Source organism: Amorphotheca resinae (assembly GCF_003019875.1).
Source record: "Amorphotheca resinae ATCC 22711 unplaced genomic scaffold M430scaffold_4, whole genome shotgun sequence".
In the NCBI taxonomy this organism is placed as follows: domain Eukaryota; kingdom Fungi; phylum Ascomycota; class Leotiomycetes; order Helotiales; family Amorphothecaceae; genus Amorphotheca; species Amorphotheca resinae.
Genome location: NW_020194474.1, coordinates 1,589,322 through 1,610,215, shown reverse-complemented (window position 1 = coordinate 1,610,215; position 20,894 = coordinate 1,589,322). Strand labels below are relative to the sequence as shown.

The 20,894-nt window shown below is 51.4% G+C and overlaps 13 protein-coding genes across 13 annotated transcripts; 5 read left to right on the top strand and 8 right to left on the bottom strand.

The window, feature by feature from the left end:
• Window positions 1–431: 431 nt before the first annotated feature.
• M430DRAFT_49513 (hypothetical protein) lies at window positions 432–2,439 on the bottom strand (the record flags this gene model as incomplete). The annotated part of the gene is made up of 4 exons (XM_024868073.1): window positions 432–1,801; window positions 1,861–1,942; window positions 1,998–2,201; window positions 2,266–2,439. 4 exons carry the CDS (start codon window positions 2,437–2,439, stop codon window positions 432–434), a joined length of 1,830 nt encoding a protein of 609 aa, XP_024722540.1.
• Window positions 2,440–3,134: 695 nt separating this feature from the next.
• M430DRAFT_224927 (hypothetical protein) lies at window positions 3,135–3,495 on the bottom strand. Its single transcript, XM_024864704.1, has one exon. The coding sequence runs from the start codon at window positions 3,386–3,388 to the stop codon at window positions 3,197–3,199; it is 192 nt and encodes a 63-aa protein (XP_024722539.1). The 5' UTR covers window positions 3,389–3,495; the 3' UTR covers window positions 3,135–3,196.
• A 1,518-nt stretch (window positions 3,496–5,013) lies between these two features.
• On the top strand, window positions 5,014–5,292 carry M430DRAFT_99128 (hypothetical protein; the record flags this gene model as incomplete). Its single annotated transcript, XM_024870162.1, has 1 exon — window positions 5,014–5,292. A coding segment is annotated over one exon (279 nt), but the record flags the coding sequence as incomplete, so codon positions are not given.
• Window positions 5,293–5,661: 369 nt separating this feature from the next.
• M430DRAFT_34268 (hypothetical protein) lies at window positions 5,662–6,465 on the top strand. The gene is made up of 4 exons (XM_024866518.1): window positions 5,662–5,865; window positions 6,031–6,179; window positions 6,235–6,309; window positions 6,396–6,465. Exons 1-4 carry the CDS (start codon window positions 5,685–5,687, stop codon window positions 6,423–6,425), a joined length of 435 nt encoding a protein of 144 aa, XP_024722537.1. The 5' UTR covers window positions 5,662–5,684; the 3' UTR covers window positions 6,426–6,465.
• Window positions 6,466–6,622: 157 nt separating this feature from the next.
• On the bottom strand, window positions 6,623–7,254 carry M430DRAFT_65556 (hypothetical protein; the record flags this gene model as incomplete). The annotated part of the gene is made up of 2 exons (XM_024869180.1): window positions 6,623–7,069; window positions 7,138–7,254. The coding sequence occupies 2 exons, from the start codon at window positions 7,252–7,254 to the stop codon at window positions 6,623–6,625; spliced, it is 564 nt and encodes a 187-aa protein (XP_024722536.1).
• A 316-nt stretch (window positions 7,255–7,570) lies between these two features.
• Window positions 7,571–8,011, top strand: M430DRAFT_99819 (hypothetical protein; the record flags this gene model as incomplete). Its single annotated transcript, XM_024870221.1, has 3 exons — window positions 7,571–7,621; window positions 7,680–7,810; window positions 7,873–8,011. 3 exons carry the CDS (start codon window positions 7,571–7,573, stop codon window positions 8,009–8,011), a joined length of 321 nt encoding a protein of 106 aa, XP_024722535.1.
• A 156-nt stretch (window positions 8,012–8,167) lies between these two features.
• On the bottom strand, window positions 8,168–10,812 carry M430DRAFT_41140 (hypothetical protein; the record flags this gene model as incomplete). The annotated part of the gene is made up of 7 exons (XM_024867459.1): window positions 8,168–8,710; window positions 8,761–9,192; window positions 9,249–9,849; window positions 10,003–10,250; window positions 10,342–10,394; window positions 10,442–10,575; window positions 10,625–10,812. Coding segments are annotated over 7 exons (2,002 nt in total), but the record flags the coding sequence as incomplete, so codon positions are not given.
• Window positions 10,813–11,681: 869 nt separating this feature from the next.
• M430DRAFT_98905 (hypothetical protein) lies at window positions 11,682–12,760 on the bottom strand (the record flags this gene model as incomplete). The annotated part of the gene is made up of 2 exons (XM_024870150.1): window positions 11,682–12,005; window positions 12,053–12,760. 2 exons carry the CDS (start codon window positions 12,758–12,760, stop codon window positions 11,682–11,684), a joined length of 1,032 nt encoding a protein of 343 aa, XP_024722533.1.
• Window positions 12,761–13,178: 418 nt separating this feature from the next.
• M430DRAFT_98405 (hypothetical protein) lies at window positions 13,179–14,048 on the top strand (the record flags this gene model as incomplete). Its single annotated transcript, XM_024870119.1, has 2 exons — window positions 13,179–13,264; window positions 13,355–14,048. The coding sequence occupies 2 exons, from the start codon at window positions 13,179–13,181 to the stop codon at window positions 14,046–14,048; spliced, it is 780 nt and encodes a 259-aa protein (XP_024722532.1).
• A 297-nt stretch (window positions 14,049–14,345) lies between these two features.
• Window positions 14,346–14,903, bottom strand: M430DRAFT_137554 (hypothetical protein; the record flags this gene model as incomplete). Its single annotated transcript, XM_024862517.1, has 4 exons — window positions 14,737–14,903; window positions 14,642–14,677; window positions 14,459–14,574; window positions 14,346–14,399 (listed from the first exon to the last, which is right to left on the bottom strand). Exons 1-4 carry the CDS (start codon window positions 14,756–14,758, stop codon window positions 14,346–14,348), a joined length of 228 nt encoding a protein of 75 aa, XP_024722531.1. The 5' UTR covers window positions 14,759–14,903.
• A 46-nt stretch (window positions 14,904–14,949) lies between these two features.
• Window positions 14,950–16,227, top strand: M430DRAFT_34264 (hypothetical protein). Its single transcript, XM_024866517.1, has 3 exons — window positions 14,950–15,255; window positions 15,321–15,712; window positions 15,771–16,227. The coding sequence occupies exons 1-3, from the start codon at window positions 15,206–15,208 to the stop codon at window positions 16,121–16,123; spliced, it is 795 nt and encodes a 264-aa protein (XP_024722530.1). The 5' UTR covers window positions 14,950–15,205; the 3' UTR covers window positions 16,124–16,227.
• A 173-nt stretch (window positions 16,228–16,400) lies between these two features.
• Window positions 16,401–17,943, bottom strand: M430DRAFT_224847 (hypothetical protein). Its single transcript, XM_024864703.1, has one exon. It carries the CDS (start codon window positions 17,804–17,806, stop codon window positions 16,607–16,609), a length of 1,200 nt encoding a protein of 399 aa, XP_024722529.1. The 5' UTR covers window positions 17,807–17,943; the 3' UTR covers window positions 16,401–16,606.
• A 112-nt stretch (window positions 17,944–18,055) lies between these two features.
• M430DRAFT_34262 (hypothetical protein) lies at window positions 18,056–19,915 on the bottom strand. The gene is made up of 2 exons (XM_024866516.1): window positions 19,898–19,915; window positions 18,056–19,813 (listed from the first exon to the last, which is right to left on the bottom strand). Exons 1-2 carry the CDS (start codon window positions 19,902–19,904, stop codon window positions 18,213–18,215), a joined length of 1,608 nt encoding a protein of 535 aa, XP_024722528.1. The 5' UTR covers window positions 19,905–19,915; the 3' UTR covers window positions 18,056–18,212.
• Window positions 19,916–20,894: the final 979 nt, after the last annotated feature.

Sequence of the window (20,894 nt, the reverse complement as noted above, 5' to 3'; positions counted from 1 at the left end):
GGGGGGGGGGAAGGATTGATGGGTTAAATAGATAAGTATATAGAATCAGGAGATTAGAAGGAAGGGGACGAGAAATAACAGAACAGAATCTGCTGAACTTTTTTTTCTTTCTTATTTTTCATAAACTGAGTCTCAACTAACATGCCAGCTAGTAATCATTGCGCCATTAATTCATCGCCGCGTAGGTAAGGTAAGGTACTTAAAAGAAAGAAAGCTGTCTCTCGACGACAATCAATCCGTACTTTATTCTCATGAGCATAGCCATCCACCCACCCAATCCACCCAATCCATCATCATCATCCCGATGAGGAAAAAAAAAATCCCATATTCATTTCATTCATTTCATTAAACGCCATCCATCTCCCCGCCCAACCCCGTACATCATCGATTAAAGGAAAACTAAGGAACCAGCTGATTAACTAGCTAACTAACTAGTCATCATCTGCCCGGAGAGTGGGGTACAAGCCCTCAGAGCTCGGCGGCGCCTGGTGGTAGTGCTTGTCAGCAGTGGCCGTGCCGGACATGGCGGCGTCCTCATCGTCCTCGTACTCTCGGCGCTCGAGACGCTCGCTGATCAGCTTGCGCAGCGCCTCGATGACGCGGATGTTCTCGATCCAAGCCTCCTCGCGGCGGTCGGCCTCCTCGGCACGCTCGCGCGCACTGTCGCCGCTCTCCGAGTGTTCACTGGGGGAGCCGACGCCGACGCCGTAGAGGGGAGAGTTGGGGGTGCTTGCTAATTCAGCGCGGACGAGGGTCTCGGGGCGGGGTGTCGTCTCCTTGGGAGATGGCGTGGGGGAGTCGCTAGCGCCGTCCATCATCATGTTGTTGCTGCGCGGGTTGGCGCTGCGTTGGAGCATGCCGCCTGAGTAGCGACGGCGGGAATCGCTGTCGAAGTTGGGGCCAAGGGTCGAGGCTGGAGCATTGGCGGAGTGTGGGGAGTATCCTTGAGTGCCGACTGGCAAGCTTGGGTAAACTGCGGCGACGGCGCTGCTGTGTCTTGACGAGGGCGACATTCCGTGAGAAGAGGCCGGGGAGTGTCCCGAGGTGTAGGAGACTGAGCTCGAGGGAGGTGTCAATTCCGGCGTACCGGAGGAGTGGGACTGGGAGGAATGGGTGGCCATCATGGGAGCGGTAGAATGGGCTGACGAGACATGAGAGCTCATCGGTCCTAGGCTGTGGACGGTTTGCGGTGGAGAATGGCTTTGGCGAAAATTGACTGCGCTGTGTGTATAATGAGCACCGGGTTGTTGAACTCCTGCCGCGGCAGCCGCATTAGAACTCTCGTAGACCGTTGATTGGATCTGCTCCAAGAACTGATCGATGTTCATAAGATCGGTCTTGGTTCTCAGGTTCGGCATTGGCGGGAGGGCATATTGATGCTGGGACATGGGACCGCCGTGACCTCCATGGCCATCGACCGAGACCATCGCAGGGCCTGTCGGCATGTAATCGGCAATCCCGCCTCCATGGATCGGAATGCCATGCAAGACACCCAGTCGGTTTCCGATCTGAGCATACGAGGTCGGGTCGATCTGACGGCGCTTCACATCACCAAAGAAGTCGTTCAACACGTCATAGCCACGCTTTCTGTCGTCGTAAGCTGCATGGTGTCCGAGATTACCTCCCTGGTTAACAGGGTAATACACGGGACCGTACGAACTGGGCTGCTGAGGGGTGTAATAGCCACTGTGTCCATTGTGGTGGGGGGCTCCATAGTTGGCTGGGGGACCTGGGTGCATCTGGCCGGAATGATCATAGTAGCCGGTGGCCGTAGCTGCAAGATTTTGCAGGTCAGCAATCACTGCTGATACTCGGTCAGATGCGGGTATGTATGGGACAACTCGCCGTTGTTTGACTTACTTCGACCGGGGCCCTGTCTGTATCCCGAGTTCTGACCTCCATGCATGTCAGGGGAGCGGAGCTCAGAGTCGTCGGCATGAGTCTTTTACCTGGTTAGAAAAGGATGTTCCTCAAGAGATCAGTTGGGAACTCCTCACCTTGATATGCTTCTTCAAGTCCTGAGGACGTTTGAAGGCCTTCTGGCAAATACCGCATTTGTGTGGCTTGAGGGGGACGTGGACTCGAATATGAGAGGTGATATGGTCGCGCTTGACTGTAGTTGTGTTGCATTGGTTCCAGCCACAAGTAAGGTTCAGATTGTTTGTGCTCTTCCGTCCAACATGCTTCTCACAGATATGGTCCTGGGAATGATTAGCTTTTGATGTCCAGGACAGAGAAGGAAGGACAAGGCGGAGGAGAACTCACAAAGAGGACATCTGCAGAGGCACATCTTTCACTGCAGCCAGTCCACTGGCAGACCAGACCATCATCCGCAGTGATGGTAGAAGAGGAAGATGCAGCTGGCCGCTGAGCTTGGGCATCCGCTGAAGCTGGAGCCGCAGTCTGATCCTGTTTGAGTTGTTGATCCTGTCCAGACATGACGGGCAGATTTGGGGGGCGGTGAGAAAGGCGGTGATGCAGACAGCCAATCGGCGCTATGTCGGGTAAATAGATGGGAAGGAGTCTGGAGAGGAGGGAGGAGCGGATAAACCTCGGGTCCGGGAGGCGAGCGGGGGAGGCTTCTCGTCTGATATTCACTCTTCTTCTCCTTGCCGTCCAGCGTTGATATGGGACGGAAGGTGAGATTCACTTCAGGAGGCGGCGGAATGGAGGGAGGCGGGAGACGTGTTGTTTTTGTTTCCCCCTCGAATACACGCACATCCGGACAAGCAGCGGACACTGGGACTCTTGTATACAGTGCCAAGACTTTCCGCCACGCTAGGTTCTTGGCAAAGGCCTGGTGTTGCGCTCTGGCGCCTTGGCATTCTCAGGAGCCCAATGACGGTATGCCCCTGTGGATAAAGCTACGCCGCAGATATCTATAGAGGGCGCCTTTCGCCTCTCAATTAGGTAAGCTTAGCCACCTATACAGGTAAAAGCATTTAGGCGAGAGTGTCTCTATTGTCCCGACGGGGTCCATCCATCGATAATTGGCCAAGCTCGGAAAGACTTGGCCCTCGCGCCTTTTGCTCTGCTCCGCCGAAATGCCCAGCCCTCGGCCCCTGGCCCCTCCTGTCTCTTGTTGTACCTGAGGAATCATATACATATCACATGATTCCACCCATTCCATGCAGCCCTTCTCCAAGTCCCTCGTTTCTGTTTCTTACGTGCGATAGAGTACTTCGATTGCGGTTTCTCAAGTCGAGCCACGGTGTCTCCGTCTACTTTGGGCTCTAATGAGTGCTATTTGCCGCGCTTTGAGGGCTGTGGAGAGGCAGTGATCCTTCGCCGGTGACTCAGACAAGTCACAATACTCCCTCGTGTAGGTAGGTTCCTGGCTATATATCCTCCAGTGTCCCTTTTCCATATGTACTTTTTCTTTTCCCATAATACAATCTTTTGAAGTCGAAGAAAGAAAACATCAATCGGGCCATCATTGAAGATGGCGAGCGAACGCCTCACCCAGAGCGCCTCCGACCAGACTAATTCCGGGGAGCTGGATCGGCATCTTGAAGAGGCTTTCCATATGCCAACGCCACAGTGGTGGGAGAGTGTGCATCAGAGCTTTTCGCGATTGCAAGAGCTCTTCCGTCCAAAGTCAGATGCCCTTTTGCACGAAGAACTTGACGAGGATGCAGATGAATATACAATCAGTGCCAGATTGGCTCGGGCTGCCTCGTTACCTTCAATTATCCTCCTTCCGTCAGGAAATCATGCTCTTGGATTGGCCGCTACCAATGAGCCTCTCCAATGTACAGCCTTTGGGACTGTTGGTCCTAAGGTATATATCGAGTTGTTCTGGGAAGCCATTGCAGAAGCTCAAGAATCGGGACATGTCAATATCATGGTCCATGAAATTCTGCAAGAATCAGAACCGCGAATCCTACTTCGTCTGGAAACCCACATATTCGAGTTGAACTATATCCAGTGCGAAGCATTGGTCCGAAAGTACGTTCAATAGATCCTCGAAGCTCGGTTTATTTTGATACTGATGGTGCGCATAGCTGCCCAACTATAATTGATGCTGAAGCCCCATTTCTGAAGGATCGTAACAACTGCAATGCAAAAGTCCAAGAGGCCGTCGAAAAATTACAGCGAGGGCGCAAAGTCCTGGAGAAATCCAAAGATTCCCCCGACTGTCGAAGAGCATACTACTACGAAAGGGCCTGGGCAATTACTTGGGGACTTTTTGACGGAGATAAGAATGCTCGAGACGTTTTTGAAGCGTGCGCTGCCGCCTCTCAAGAAACCAGCGGAGATTTCTCTTCCATCATCTCTGAGTTCATGGAACGGTGGAGTCTGCATTATCCACAGACAGCCCAATACCAATCAAATGACTGGAACCAACTACTGTCCCGACTCGAGGTTGAACCACTTCCTAAGAGACTGGATTATCCGTACTATCTTCAAGTTACTGTGCTCTATACCGGTTCTTCAAATGCGCAAGGGGCTGCGTGGCTTTCAATGGTGGAACGCAAATTAGTATGGCTCAAAGAACGTAAGTGATGCCTCAAATTCTAACAACATATTTGGAGTTGACTTTCTCTAGGTCTCGAGGCCCGGATACCCCTGCCCGCTAATGTTTCTGTTGGTGCGATACCACGCATCCGCATCTGGCCACGACGGCTCACGAGCGCTCATTCAGACCCGGAGGATGGTATATACGAAGGGTGTTTCGTACTCGGCCTCGACATCGATGAATCTACAGTGCCTACCGTAGCGGATGTTGCTGAGCGGTGGAAATTGCAAAGACAAGAAGACGATCTTACCGTCAGAGATCGGTGCTTTATTGACGTTATAATTTGCCGAAAGTCGGACATAGAGAAGCAAGACCTGAAGCCTTGTACGAGGGACTGGCCGCGACCAATTGTGAAGGCAGAGGAAGGGCAGAAACAGTCACGTCCACCAAGACTCTCAAAGCATGAGAAGAAGAGGTCGAACAGAAATCATGAGCATCATGGAACCAAGGTTGACCATCCGGAAGCACCAGCCAGTGTGCCCCAGGCTACTAAAAAGCTCCGCACTGCCTCAGACGTTCTAAATCGCCTTCGATATGACAGCCGTTATAAAATCGATGAGTTCGTGGTTGGGTATAAGGATCGCCATACCTTACGGATTATGGAGAAACCGGCGGCGGAATGGGCCAAGGACACAACGGATGAGGAGTTCATTCCTGAACATAGGATAGAATATTTCAAGCAGTACAGTCCCGGGGGCAATCAAGAAATCCTGTGGGACAAAAGCTCGAGGTTAGATAGGATTTTCCAGCACGGTGGTAATCGGCGGGATTGAGTGGCTTGCTAGAGGGCGCGTTGTATAACTTCATGGTTCATGAGGAGGCTGGAGACAACCCAATATACCCCTTAATGGCGCTCTTGTCCATCATATCAAAACTCTCGGCGACTGAATGCAATTGCTGAGTCTTATCACCAAGGAGAACTTGGAATCTCCTATGTTTCTAATCACAGCGGGATATCGGAAGAGAGCAGTGCTGCTATCCGACAACCTACCCCGCTACGGCACCTGCCCCGCAGCCCCCATACCCGTACCTCTGTATTTATTAACAAGCTTCAATGACCACCACAATCCCAAGATCGACCTTTCAAATCTCAAGATTAATTCCTCTGATAAAACGCCCCGTTCCGTTTCCTCCCCGCGCCCATTTTATTCGCATTCCGGCCAAAATGACGCACTCATACGTCGCCGAAACCCCTGGAGACATCCGACTGGATGACGGCATCAAGGCCTACTTTGAAGAGTTCTACAAGACGTCTGATACCCCGGATGCCCATGAGAAGTATGCGGATTCATTTACGAGCGATGCTACGTTGGTGATGGCCAGTAAGAAGGGTGTTGGAAGGGAAGGTAATTAAATATCCTTATTTTATCCCTCTTTGCAATGGATGCTCGGGGATGGTTGCATTTGCAATTGAGGTATATCATTTTGAAACAGGGGACGGGCCTTTGTTGTTCTGCTTCTGCTTCTTCGTTTTGAAGAGAATGATCAAGAGGTTTTGACAAATGTTGCAGAAATCCTTCAGATCAGGAAAGGCATGTGGGCAGCCGTGGCGGCTAGGTTACATACGCCGATCAAGATATTTCCTTTCGGAAATGGTTCGACTCAAGTAATGCTCTACGGGACCGTGGCCTACACACTGAAGGATGGAAGGAAATCAAGCGTAAGTCTTGGGAATCCGGAGGCCTCTGAAGGAAGAAGCTGATGATGTGGAAAAGGTCGAGTGGGCGGCTAGAGCAGACATGGTGAAGGAAGGAGACAAATGGAAGATGGGCTACTATCAGGTTTACTTGGTATGTCGGATCCGCTCTCGGAAATCTGGCAATCGCTGCGCCAAATGTCTTGCCAGCTGTCTTGACAAGAAGCTAACAAAGCATAGGATACTGCCGCCATGCAGAACGCGAAGTAAAGACATATTCTCCCACTGTAAACTGGTCACCAAAGCCACCATATGTAAATAGCTAGGACGTCAATTGAAGTCATCGGAAGAAGTGCATAAAATTGTCACATTTTACCCGCCCATGAGTGTGCTCCTGAACTCCTCTTTTGCAAAGCCTATAACGCCAGCCCCCGCAGTCAGATTAAGGCAGACCATTAAGCTCAAGCTCAATCCACATCCATCTCATCCTCGACCCCACCATCAACCAACACCTTCCTTCTCTGCTTCATCTTGCCAAACACCTTCGTCTGGTGCCTCTCCAGCGGTACCTCCTCCACCTCCTTGTTCTCTGCCTCGAGCGCAGCCCTCTCGCTAGCCCTCATCTTCGGCAGCAAGTGCTCGTTCTCCGCAACCAGCTTCCTGTTCGCCTCCTTCTCCCTCTCCTTGTTACCCGCCATCCTCTTCTTGTAGAACACCCGCTCGCGCTTCTGTCTGATCTCGCTGACTCTCTCCATCGCCTTGAGCGTCTTAGCCACCAAGTCACGGTTGTAGCGAACGGGCACGTTGCGACGTGCGGCGAAAGTGAGCGTGCTGTCGACGACCATTTCCTTGCCTGCCGACTTGCGGAATGCCTTGGTCCACTTGAGCTTGCGAGGATTACGCTTCATCTTGAACTAAATCCAGACCAGAAATTAGCAAATTGCAAAAACAGAAATAAGTGAGGAGCAGAGAAAACCCATACATTCTTGTGGCATTTGCTGCGGCAGAATCGGAAGACTCTGGCATCGTTGCGGACAAAGGTGATGCCCTTGCTGGGGTAGCAGGGCTGCGAACAGAAATAGCACGTCTCAATACGCATCTTGACGGCAGTCTGACAGAAATCTCTTTTTGTCGATTCTCTCTCTCTCTCCCTCGCGATAACTTTTCCGACCAGAAATTTTGGTGGTTGCTCGCTTAGTCATCGCGATAACCAGACGGCGCTAAACCGCATCCCGTCGTCGGACTGTCGGTCTTTCTACCTAAGAAATTCTGCGGATCGACCTGCTTCGAAGACAACAGCAAAAGCTTGCCATTGCACTCGTCTGTATCGAACACGCCTAGCAAGACGGCGATACCTACAGGCAGAGCGCTTTCAGAGATACACATATTTGGCCAGGGAATCTCATAACGACATCATGGCCTCGGTACTTACGGTCGGTGTTGGAGTTGCTGTCGCGGCTTTCCTCGTATGTCTCCAACCCTCCTTTTACATCTCTCTAGGGAAATCGCTGACTCTATTCGCAGGGCAGAGCTGGTCTGGTTGCATTGCGAAGGTCGAGGGGTGAGGCTGTTGGAGCGCTGGGAAAGGCATATTATAAGGGGGGCTTTGAGCCCAAGATGAATCGCAGAGAAGCTGCTCTCATTCTTCAACTGAAGTATGTCCCTCCATCTACATATACCATATAGAAGGCATCAGTTCTAACATCGGTCTTATTAGTGAACGCCAAATCACAAAAGAGAAGGTCCGGAAAAACCACCGAACGTTGATGATGCTGAATCACCCCGATCGAGGTGGAAGTCCCTACTTAGCGACGAAGGTCAACGAAGCGAAGGAGTTTCTCGAGAAGAATGGATAATTATCTACCCTGCCGATGGTATATGGGGCTTTCTGTACGAGTATGTTTGTATATGTATATTTGACGGCATCAGCGTTGGCGTTCAAGGGGCTTCGTCATTACGGCCTTATACGCGGATCTCTTCTCTTAATGAACCGATTCTAGTCATGCGCTCTCCGCTGTTCATGCAACGTACAGAAATATCTATGGATCAACCTCCTGCGCAGAGTGTCTAGCTACCTAGAGGTTTTAAACCCATGCGCGGTATGCTTTCCCTGGCTTCAGTGAAAGAAAAATAGAAGTAATGCTCTATTCTGATACATTTGAAAGCCCATGCCTCCAAGTTCTACTCAGTGGAGAATTTGATACGGGTATCAATACCACGAAGTTCCGCCTCCACGATTCTCCTGTTTTCCTAAAGCTGGTTTGCCTCGTCCTGCACTCTGGTTAGAGGTAGCAGTCTCGATACCCCAGAGCTCGGTCTTCTTGGTCAATTCATCGACAGACCCTCCTGCGTTAGGGTTATAGGCGCGGCTAGACGACCCTATATTCTTTTGTTGGTCCCCCGGTCTCCATGGTGGCTCAGAGTATTTCCCACCCTTTTTCGCAGGTTTCGTGGATGGGGCTGGATAAACCGGTGCTCCCCCATCACTATTCTCTCCTGCGGAGCTCCACCCTTGCTCTTTCTCGTGTGCCATGATAGTTGCTTCCTCGACCGACCTGCCACACGTGTTAGGGAAAATCTTCTCTGAAGTTGAGGCAACATTTACTTAGCAATCCGATCCTGCCTCTCCTGTTCCTTGACTTCCTTGTCCTTCTGCCTCTCATCTAAATGCTTGATGGCAATGCTTATCATAGCTTGAAGAGTATAGACAGCATCATTACCCGCATTGTGCAAATTCCAGCCAACGATACCTAATTCGGCGAGAATGCTGCCCAAGTTTCGAGAATTAGTTTCTCGTTTGAGGTAACGCCACATCGTAGCTGTGTCCACGACTTCTTGCAGAGTTGAGAGATTGTAAATATCATAACCCAGGAGTCGGAGGAAGCTGATATCAGCTCCTACATCGTGGCCCACGAGTATTATATTGCGTTTAGGGCCTTCGTCAGTCGAAGGATCCACACCTGGCTTGGAAAAGGGGTGCTTGAAACAGGTTGAGACGACATGTGGTGCATCTCTCAGGCTTATGAATTCGCTTTCACTGTTCCATAGTCAGTTCAACCTTGTATTTACCAATACTTCATGAGCTGAGCCTACCCAAATTCGAACCTGTCCGCACATCCTTGGACAAATTCGACGTTTTGCAGGTGCTGGTACTCCTTGATTCGAAAGTGACGGGCTCGAATCATGCTTCTCAAGTTGGCGCCGCCTTCACCTGGTATCATAGATGCAATGTCTCTCGTATCAAGGGTTGCAATGCCAATCTCGGTGATTAGGCTAGTGTTCCGCTCGTATGCCTCGATATCGACGCATACGAACACGACAGATTTCTCCTGTTTGTATGGCGCTGGTTTTGCCGCGTCAAAGTTTACCGGTGGTGGAAGCTTTGCTACTGCAGCGTTGACTGCTGCATCGTATTCCAACCATTGTAGGCCCGAGTTCTCTAAGCTGGCCCTGATGTCCACTATTTTGCTTTCTATGCCGGCCTCTCGAATACCCAAGTAGCGTTGGACTCGTTTGATAGAACGGTTCCAGGATTGCTGTTTGGCGACACGGTCAACTTTTTGTTTCTCCTTGCTTGCCAGTTTCTTCCCCTTTTGAGCCTGCATCATCGCGTCAATTTTCGCTCTGAATGCAGCAAGAGATCGTTCTGAAGGAGTCTCCTTTGTATCCGGCTCATTGTCAGGCTTGAAGGAGCCTAGATAGTTGAAAATCAGTAACTATAACCAAGGCCCAACAGAAGTTCCCGACGGTGAATTGGTTATATGTTTCGTACTAAAACACTGCCTTGGGAGTAGAAGTTGAACCGTAACTCATGACAATATCCATATCATGATCGGAATATACTTACTTGGTGGAACCATTGTCTTCAGATCTTCAGCCATTTCTCTGTCGGTTGCACGCCCTAGGTAACGTGGCCTTGGTGTCCCGTCGTTCGAAAAGGTCACTTGAAAGCCACCGCTTGATGCTCCTGATGGAAGAGTAAGATCTATTCTCAGGCTTCGGTTGATCGTTCTCAGGAAGCATACGAATTGCTTTGTTGGCACTAGTAAGAGAGGTTGCTCGTTGGAATCCCCTGGTGTACGATACAGATAATAACTGTCAACATGTTAGATATTCAAAAGACTAAGAACGACAACATGAATGGAGATGGAGAGGGGGAGTAAAACAATAGATGGGCAAAACTTACAAATCCCAGGTATTATCATAAATCTTTCCTTGGTCGAAGAAACGCGTCACGACCTCGATGAAATTAGTGGTTAATCCTTCATGTAGCCCGGTGAACTTACAAGCTGTCTATTGGTATACCCAATATATGCGTAAGGGTATTTCTTGATCGCATTCCAGGTGACAAACCTTTCACCTTCAGCGGCCAACTCTCCTTGCTGGAGTTGGTATTCTTCGAAGTTGCTTGAAGACCCGTCTGCAGTTTTATTGTCAGAGAAGGCAAGACTCAGAATAAAGGCTCTTACCTCGCTCCTTCTCAAAGGGGTCATTCAAGGCGCCTCTACGACTTGTGGTGATTTCATCATCCTCAGAGTCTGTTCCCTCGTAGATATGCGATGCCTTGACGTGGTACGCCCATTGGACGGATTCGTTTGCCTCTCCGACGACTTCGTCTTCGCCTGTCAAGGCCTGGAGCCGCTGGATTTTATCCATGTTTGGCACGCTTTATGGATGATACAGAAGGTGTTGGTATGAAGGGTTGATGTAGTTCGAGATATGTTTGCTCCCGACTGCAGGAGCGCGTTGAATGTTTGGGAGTTTTAGCTCCTCGTACATATCACCGTATTCACTCGACGATAGAAGGTATATCATTCACCTTAACTGAAATAATGCCTATGTGGACAATTTCAAGATCGCACGTCGAAAAGGGCAAGCCTTCCTCCAGACATAATTCGGAGGCTCTACCGAGACTCCAACATTCACAAATTTGCGCCGTAGGTAAGTGATTACCAGAGGGTCTTGGAGAGTGTTTGCTTCAGAACCCAGCAACTGAACGAATGTACAAACAACACTTAGACTGTACCTTCCGGCCCCTGGTCGATCATAAAGGCGGCTGCATTGTTTGATGAAAATGGTCGTTCAGAATTGTTTACGGAGCACTGCAGACTAAGGTAAGTTATCCCTAAGCGAAAAGCCGTCTCTGCCCCTGAGAATGAACAGCATGAATGTTATATGAGGCCTGTATAGGTACCTTATACACCTAAATTGTATGTTATTCTAAGATAGGTAGCATCCTCCACTCGCTAATGTCTTGGACCGGGGCGGCCAGTGTAATCCTGTCTTGATTTCCAGCCTTGGTTTCGAATCTGTCAACTAAATACATGTCGAAAGACCAGTACCCCACTGCTTCACTTCACATGCCTATTATCAACCAACAAATGACTATTTGCGATCCGACGTGGATTGACGGGATTGCGAGGAGGCCTAGGCCGCTCGAAGGAACCCGTTGGTGAATTCAGTGATGCCCACAGGCCGAAGAACACGGGCAGTACTTCTAAGTTGCTTTCATTGTAATGTAAGATGTTAACCCATCAGCTGCCTGATATCCTCGGGAGGCCACCTGACCTGAGCAAAGCTCAAACATCTCTTGATGCTCTGCAAGTACTTTCTTGTGACCTCGTCCCCCATGACATGGCCTTTGTCGCTCTCATGCAGCTTCTCCCGAGCACTTCGCTCATGGATACCAACCATGGTGACTCCGATAGGCCATGCTGCCTTGCCGATACTCAAGCGTAAATACCCGTCGTTCGCATCCACGTAACGGCGTTCTTGTGCCGCTTTGACAATCTCCACAATGGGCTCCAGGATACCATCTTCAATGTCGCCCTTTTCGAACTTTCGGAATAACTATTGCGGATCAGTATGCGCCTCCTCGAGTATTTGAGTGGACTTACAGGTGTCATGCTCTCCTTGCTTTGAACCATAGCGTTATAGGCTGCTTTGCTGGCAAATGTATCCCTCTTCTCCTTCTCCAGAGCCTGCTCCCACTCCGTCAATACCATAGTGAAGTAAGAAGCCAGCTGTCTAAATAGATACTTCCGTCCCTCGGCATCCTTTGGAACCGCCTCGACTTTCATATCTTTCTCGTCCACCAGCTCCAGAGACGTTGGAATAGGCCCCGTGGTCATCACAACACCTAGCCTCCTAAACCGTCTTAATCTCTGCTTGTGGGTCTCCCCAAAAAGCTTTATTGGTTCTCCCCTAGCCCTCAGTTTCTCTATCAACTCCTCATCCGGAATATCGTCGACTTCAGCGACCTCCTCACTCTTCTCTTTCACCAGTTCCGGCAAACCCAACCTCTTCCTTCTCGCTCTCTCCTCCTCCGCTTCCTGCTCTTCCCGCCGCCGCCTCGACTCTTCCGCCAACTTCCTGCGTTTCTCCTCCCGCGCCCGATTCGCCTCCGCCTCCTCTTCCTCCCTCTTGCGCTTCTGGGCTAATTTTGCTTCCCGCTCTGCTTCGATGGCTCGTTGCTCGGCCAGGTATTGTGCTTTGCGCTCGGCTTCGATTTCGGCGCGCTTCAGATATTTCTTGGACGGGTCGGTGGCGGGAGACTGCGGCCGAGCCTTGGCTATCTCTTTGGACATGAGAGATGCAAAATCCATGATGCTGGCAGGATCTTTGTAAATATATGGATTTAGAATCGAATGAAGGGATGTGAAGGAGGTTCTCCGACAACTGCGCTCTTCCTGGGTTGTGGTCGGAGGTCGATGCGCCTTGTGATCTGCAGTCGTTGATAAATAGGCACTGTACCGTCTGGCGACGCAACCTTGCAATCTTCGTTGACCGAGTAGTGATTAAGTGATGCGATGCACCGAGATTCTCAGCTAGAGATTGCACCTGCAGGAGAAAACAAGCGTAGTACGATATTTGCGGAGAGCGTTCAGAAAGTTTCGCGCGAGGTGACGATCGAGGTTCGAGAAGGCGGCCGGCGCGCTTGGGAACAACCTCGTCACCCCACACCACGCTACAGCATGCGTTCATAAGCTCCATTTCTCTCCAACCAAGAAATCTCGCATTGCCATGGCTTCTGCGCCAGGGAAGGTCGATCGCCAGGCGACGACTCCCTTCTACCTGAAGCTCTTCTACAGAAATGGTGGCTTCCACCGGTAAGTGTTCCCCCTTCAGCCTTGCGTCACGGAGAGAGGACTACATACTCTCTTTCACTATGTACATGAGCCCTGACATATCCCCTCCAGCCTCGATGAGTTCAGCCCTCTCGGCGACCTCCCTCCACACCTCCAGATCTATACCTGGCCAACAGCGACGCTGCGCGAGCTCTCCCATCTCCTCACCTCCGCGATCCCAGACCTGCTGCCCGAGCCAGCCATCGGTACGCGCCTAGCCTTCCGCCTCATCTTCCCGGACACGCGCGGCGCGAGCTCAACATCCGGGCCTGGCAGGTACATGACGAAGGAGCTCGGCAGCGTGGTGATTGGCGATGGGGGCCCGGGCATCCTCCCGGATGAGGACGAGGCGGCGATTGTAGCGGGCGGGCAGATGGCGGGGCCGTTGGGCGGCGAGCCGGACAAGACGCTGCAGGATGCGCGGTTCGTGATCGGGGATTATGTCTCGTGTGCGATCTTGCCGGCGATGGCGAATGGGGCTGTGGCTCCCCCTCCTAGTGGTCCGATCAGGGGCGCGGGTGGCTATGGGCCTGGGAGAGGTGATTATGGCGGTGGTAGGGCGGGACCTCCAGGTGCGCGGGAGAATGGATATGGGTTTAGGGGACGGAGGGGAGGTCCAAGGGGTGGGGGTTTTGGGCAGGGTATTGGAGCGGGAGTACCAAGTGGTGAATGGAGGAGAGGAGAGCGTGTTCCTGAAGGGCCATCGGGCAGAGGCCGCGGTGGGTATGGAGGAGGTTTTGGGGGAGGGGGTAGAGGCAGATATTGATAAAAGTAATACAATGATACCATCTAATACTGAGATATTTCACGGCAATTTATGAATGATTGGCTGAGCCAAGGACTGTTAGGTTGACCACGAGTGCCATCCTCAAAGCATGCCGGCCCTGGTTTTCAGTCACGTTTGAACACAACAACCAGGCCCTATTCTGAGGCCAGAGCTCTCATCACATCACATCACGAGAAGCTTGCAAGACAGCCACTGCAAACCGATCTTATAGTTGGCATTCCAATTTCCTCGTATGTACAATATCACGCCATCCATACTGCTCCCCTCCGCAACGACCTAAAACTCCGAGAGAACGTCGCCCCTTCTCTTGCCGCGGAAATCCCACTTGCCCTAAGAAACACAGTATCAGCATGCGAGGTTTCCGGATCGTTTCAGAGAATCAGACTCACATCGGTTGCGTAGGCCAGGGCGCCGATGAAGGCCGGGAAAGCAACGACGTACGCGAAGGTGATGCCCACCGTGCGCTTAGTCCACCGGAAGTACTTGTGTCGGTTGACGACCAGGTCTGCGAAGTCTCTGTCAGGAATCTCAATGGCTCGGGAGCGGGCGGAGTGTGAGGGGGTAGAGCATACTGTTATATTTGACCAACGCCGGGTCCATCGCCAGGGCTATAGCGAGCAGGTCAGCAGTGAGATCATCAATTGGCAGGGCAGGAGAGACGACGCACATTGATTGTGGTGGCCCGCCATGATGAAGGTTGTTGGCAATCGCCGTGGATTCTCTAAATGATGGTTCTTTCGTCGTTGTCGCCAAAGACCTGAGGTTCGTGATGTCGGATGTGCCAAGCCCGGAATCAAAGTTACGCCGTTCCGGCCAAGGGGGATGAGCGCAACGACACCTCAAGTTTACCTCTCTGGGTAGATGTAATGGTTCAGTTAGCCAACTCTCACCTAATCCTCGGTTAATCACCGTATTGGGTGAGGGATGGCAATACGCAAAACCTAGAAATACGCAAATCCGATCCTATTACCCCTCTTTCACTACGGAGAGTTGGCCAGGCCAACCGAACGATTTGTGCTGACCAAGGTAAGGTAAGGTACCTTAAGGTAGGTACCTACCAGGTATATAAAATGCGGCGAAGCACTCTTCTTCGTTGGAACACGTCCGTAATAATCGTCCTTTTATGAAAATCAAAGATGGCTTCTTCAACTACAGCGATTGAGCAACCTAAAATAAAGTTGTATTGGTATGTACCTAGCTCTCCTTCAAACACCAGGATGTCATTAAAGAAGATACATATATATATTATAGGCTTGATCAATCACGTTCCCAACGCATAGTATGGCTCCTTGAGGAGTTGAAGCTTCCCTATGAGGTCGAGATCTTCCACCGGGACAAGAAAACCAAGTTCGCACCGCCCGAGCTCAAGAAGATCCACGCTCTGGGGAAGTCTCCCGTCCTCTCTGTCACGCCCCCGGGCTCCTCCTCCTCCCAGCCGGTCATCATAGCCGAGAGCGCCTTCATCGTCGAGTACCTCCTGGACCATTTCTCGAGCGGGAGTACCCTGCTCCCGAAACGGTACCGGGAGGGCCAGGATGGCAAGCTTGGGGGCGAGACGGAGGAATGGATGCGGTTCAGATATTACATGCATTACGCCGAAGGCAGCCTCATGACGCTGATGCTTGTATCCCTCCTCGCTCTACGTTAGCTTTCCACTCTCCACTCTCCACCCAACCCCCCATTCCCTAACCAATATCCCAGAAATTAAGAATTCCCCCGTGCCCTTCTTTCTCAAGCCCATCACCCGTGCCGTGGCTGGCAAGATCCAATCCGGCTTCCTGGACTCGAATTTCAAGACGCATTTCTCGTTCTTGGAGGCGCAGCTTGCGTCCGCGCCGGGGGGTGGCCCGTACCTCTGTGGTCCAAACCTCACGGGTGCGGATATCATGTTGAGCTTCCCTCTGATGGCCGGGAGGGGCACCGTGGGCTTGACAAAGGAGGATTACCCCAAGCTCCACGCGTACGTCGATAGATTGGAAGCGGAGCCGGGTTATAAGAGAGCCGTCGAGAAGATCATAGAGCTCGATGGGAAGTTCGAGGTATTCAATGTCTGAATGTGTGTGGAATGGTGTGAAGAGTGACTCGCTTTTGAAAGGGTGGTATTGTTTTTCAAATATACGGTAGCTCCTCTCATCATCATGACTTTTAATGTAACCAGCTTTTGGTTAGTTGTATTGTACCATGTCACTCGGCTATAAGATGGGATACCATACCTGCTTTTTGTGCACTGTTGTAAAGGATCGGGGTCTTCAGCTTCGTACTTTTCACTCACGTCCTCTCAAGGAGGGTAGATTTTCTTTTGCATTCATGAGCCACACCACGGGCTATGCCAGCAGCGATCCCGCCCGGTCAAGAGTAACTCCCCATCCCAACTTTGTGCGGCATGAAGCCAGCATGAGCAAGGTAGCAAATAAGTACAGAATCCCGAACTCCCTGGAGATATCCGCGCATATTCCCACCATTGTTTTTTTTTTTTTGTTCGGTTTTTCTCATAGATCATGTTTTTTGAGGAAAAGCAATATTCGCACGTCATTCATTCATGTCTTCTTAGGAGCCCAACCCCGGGGACCCTGCTTCTCTCCTTGCTTCTCGTTCCCCAGCGCGGGCTTGACCCGAACCTTCCAACCCCACATCTCCTTCCAGTCCAGCGACTGGATAGCCGCGTCGGTCTGCTCCTCGTTGGCCAGCTCCACGAAGCAGTAGCAGTGGTTCCCCCCATCGTCGGTGCGTGGCTCGCGCGGCTTGAATAACTTGCTGACCATCTTGATCTCGAAGGGGCCGAAGAGCTCTCGGATCCCGGCCTCGGTCGTCTCCTGGCTGGCGAATTCGGGCAGCCCGCCTACGTACACCCGCCTCCTCTCGGCCAGTTTGCCTGACGTCCCGCTGGCGCGGCTGACCTTGATCCGCCAGCCCCATCTCTCCAGCCCATTCAGGAGGGCGATGGCGGACTCGGCATCCTCCGCTGACGCCACATCCACAAAGCAGTAATTGTGGTTGCCTTCCTCATCCTTCTTCGACTCATGCCGCGAGATCAGCTTGCTGATGATCTCGACACGCAAACCTTCGCCTTCGAATAGGTCGCGGATCTGAGCGTTGGTGTCGTCTTGGTTTTGGAACCGCGGGAGCCCCCCAACGTATAGACGTCGTCCTTCCTGGACGGACTTGTTCAGCTGCTCGGGAGTCTCGAGACGGCGCCAGCGGTCGAAGGCGAGGCGGCTGCTGTCTTCTGACTTGTTCTGCACACGCACGTCGTACCGCCCAGTTCCCGTCCCCGACCTGACGCCCGGCCGGACCTTGAGTGGTCGGCGGAGGAATTCCCTCCCATCATACTCCGCCATGGCTCGTTCAGCCAGCTCTTTGTTCCGGAAGTCAACAAAGCAGTACGAGGGATTCCGCCCAGTCATGGGATCCACTGACATGTTGATGGCTTCAATCCCGGCTGCAACATCCTTCAACAAGGATTCGATATCCTTCACCGTCGCTTCATACGGTAGGTTGCCAACATAAACTCGGCGGCCTTCCTCCACGGCCTTTTCTGCCTGCTGCTCGTCGAAAGGCTTGCGGAACGAGTCACGTGGGCTCGACTGGTGAGTAGGGGTTCTGCCCATCCGGCGTTGATCGTAGCCGGGACTCCTATCCAAACCATTTTCACGGCGCTGAAACGTACGTTTGGGCGTATGATCCGGGGTTGATGGATCAGAGGGGTCGCGCTTGACGCGCCAATTGCTGGAGTCCATGTTGACCTTCTGGATTTGTGGATTTTCCGAAGGGGATTGGCGATTCTGTGAGGTTTCGAGACTTTGAGGACCACCCACCAGAGATGAAGGTCAAGCCCTATAGTAAATACGTGCAACTCAGGGCAGTTTCGACCTTGAGAGAAAGAGTATAATAACAAGTAGAGATTTGGAAAATATAAACAGCAAGTGCATACCACGTGATAATCCTTTAAGCGACCCATTTTTTTAGGGCTCTTCACATCCAGAGTTGTGGATTGCAAATGCAAGTTCCCTTGCATATCATAAGCCAAGAGAAATAGTCTAATCTGAACCTTGAAAGTCGAGATTCTTAATTCCGTCCGTACGTCTTACTGCAGTGGTATCTCTGAAACACTCGAAATCAACCCCCTACGTATATATATAACCTCTATGCAGCGCTCTCAATTGCCAATCCTAGACCGATTCCCTTCGCTCTTCCCTTGATTACCGCCTCGAGGGCCTTTCCAACCGCGTTCAAATCTCCCAGTAATGTAACATGTCCTCGATCACTCTTTACTCTTCCCCCGTATGCCACCTTGTACCCTTCAGGAAGCATCGCCTCCCTGGCTAGAACAACTCCGTCGCCACTAGCAAAAGCCAGATTGTCATACGCGTCCGAACAAGCAATCCCCTCTCTCCCGTCAACTTTCGCACCACAGCAAGTCGGTATCGACTTGCAATATATCACGGCGAGAGGGGGATACAAGTTCAATTTCGCGAGCTCAGGCTTGAAATGTAGCTCTTCCTTGAATTTCTTGACTTCGGCAAGCGTACGCCGGAGGTAGGCAATAGCCTTATCGCGCGGAATTGTCACTGCTGTTGAGACAGAACTGTTTATGCTCTGACCTTTGTTGACGGGATTCGTATTGGTGCCCATCGTTGGCCCCAATGTTCGATCTCTTCCTTGGTCTGCATCACGGAGGATATCGGCTGCACGGGTAGTCTTTGAGGGGGGTTGTTGCTGTTCTCGATTTTCTTCATCGGGTGACCCTGAAGAGTGCGGTGAAACGATGCTAGAGATAGATTTCCTGCCCGGAATTGGAATATTCAACAAGCTGCCTGACAGGTTAAGAATACCACCGAGACCCCCAGTAGAATTCCGCGGGGGCAATGGAGGATCTATGCAGGGGGAGAAGCGATATTTGAACCATTCGTCAATATCGAAGAAGTCCACTGGATATTTCTCTTTCGTGTTTATATCCACGAAACAGTTGCTGCCATCTTCTGGGAGTAGTAAATAGCTTGTCCGGAGAGTGAAGTTGACTTGCGCTGTTAAGACCCTCGAGCTCAACAGAACAGGATCTCCGTTCCTGATAGGGCCAAGGATATTGACACAGGACTGTGGAACTCCTGCATATATAACCCCTGAGAATAATTCTGGGCGTTGATTCACAACATGGCGAGTGATCAGACCACCCAAACTGTGCGCAATAACCACTGCGCCTTTTTGCTTAGAGCCTGGCTGATTAGATGGAAGTTTCTCGAGAAATTCAGCAAGCCTCTTGCTTAGAAGATGCGGACTTAATCGCCAATCGTAGCCATAGTCCCAGACTCGCAACTTTCCGTTACGAGCATTTTCGCACTCACGAAGTCGCTTGAACAGGCGTCTAGATATATCCACAGGGCCGATATGCTGGAGCATCCCAGACGCATATATCGACTCCGACATCCGTTCTTCGTCCTCTGGCTCTAAGCCAACCTCGAGATCCACTTTCCGGAGGTTCAAACCAACCTTGACGGGAACCCATACCTGTCGATTCGTCTTGGTCGAACGGAGAATGGACCCCCGATAACCGCCCATTATCACTATATCTCCAGTTAATGACTCCATGGCCCGGTCAAGAGCGTTTGTATTTGAATCTTCATTTCCAGATCGCGCAGATTCGGTTGCTGGCTCGGGCCCGGATGTGGATGAATCATTCGTTTTGGATCCGACTACAGAATGTAGAATCGCTGTTGGCTTTTTTATAACAGTACCTGGTAGAATATCTGAAATTAAATCAGTATCTAGCTTCCACTTGACAGGATTGTTGTAGTTCAGAAAGGTCATGTTGAAGTTGAAGTTAGGCATACTGGGCATTTGTGGCAACCGAAAAGAGGCTCTATCCTGCAAGGAGTCTCTAATGGCCTTCACTCGTGAATTGACTTGGTCATGTTGATTTTCGAATCGGGTATCATCGCCAAGGGACGAGGCTCGGCTCAAGGAATGATAAAGAAGACTATCATCTGACGTGGTCCGGCGAATAAGTCTCGGTCTCTGGGCTCCTGGTGTTTGTGAAGAAGGCATTGGATCCAATGTTGGAGGCCGAGGAGGTCGTGGCGGAGGATGGGCTTCCTCGGACAGCGGAGAACTAGGCTTCTGGCCAGCGTTTGAGGACGCAAAGAAATTCCCAACGTGCGCGATTGATGGCAATCCTTTTGGTAAAAATTTCCTTAGGGCGTCGGCACTACCTGAGAGCGACCGTTTTCTGTCTAGGCCACCGATTGCGGTAGACATTGACGAGTTGGCATGCTCTGCATGTTGTGTAGAGATGGGTTTTGAACCAGAGTGCCACAGGGTATCAGGAAGTTCGGATAATAACGATCCCAGGGACAGCCCTCTGGCTTGCCTGAGTGAAGGGTTCGCTCTTGCATGCCGTGCCAGTGTGCGAGCAGAAGTCCCATCTACTTCCCCTCCGACAGTTGGACCACCGAGGGGCGTCTTGGGGGCGGCCTCAAGATATCCGCCATCCCCCTCCAGAGCATTCCTCTTTTCTTCCGCTGGTGTATCTCGTAGCTTCAGGCGTGTTGCACCTGGGCCCATGGCAGGCTCAATGAGTGACTCCGCATCTTCGCCGGATATGTTATTGCCACCATCAGCCTTGTCGTCTGCGTCGTCAGATATTTCGTCGGGCGTCTCGGGAGACTCCAATGAAGGTTCGATTGCCGATGACATCGCTTGAGGATGAGTGCCACTGGATTCTGTGGCGACCGGCTGCAAAGAAGAGGGTTCTTTATGCTCGTTTTCGGCCATTGTCTGCGTTGACAGTGTTCCGTCAAGTTGATGACGTTCGTGTGTCTGCGAAAAGAT

Coding starts and splice junctions, on each gene's coding strand:
- M430DRAFT_34264 (XM_024866517.1), top strand. CDS start 15,206: ATGGCTTCTTCAACTACAGCGATTGAGCAACCTAAAATAAAGTTGTAT. Junction 15,256..15,320: donor CCTAAAATAAAGTTGTATTG/GTATGTACCTAG, acceptor TATATATTATAG/GCTTGATCAATCACGTTCCC. Junction 15,713..15,770: donor TGTATCCCTCCTCGCTCTAC/GTTAGCTTTCCA, acceptor CCAATATCCCAG/AAATTAAGAATTCCCCCGTG.
- M430DRAFT_34268 (XM_024866518.1), top strand. CDS start 5,685: ATGACGCACTCATACGTCGCCGAAACCCCTGGAGACATCCGACTGGAT. Junction 5,866..6,030: donor GAAGGGTGTTGGAAGGGAAG/GTAATTAAATAT, acceptor CAAATGTTGCAG/AAATCCTTCAGATCAGGAAA. Junction 6,180..6,234: donor AGGATGGAAGGAAATCAAGC/GTAAGTCTTGGG, acceptor GATGTGGAAAAG/GTCGAGTGGGCGGCTAGAGC.
- M430DRAFT_224847 (XM_024864703.1), bottom strand. CDS start 17,806: ATGGACTCCAGCAATTGGCGCGTCAAGCGCGACCCCTCTGATCCATCA.
- M430DRAFT_224927 (XM_024864704.1), bottom strand. CDS start 3,388: ATGGGAAAAGAAAAAGTACATATGGAAAAGGGACACTGGAGGATATAT.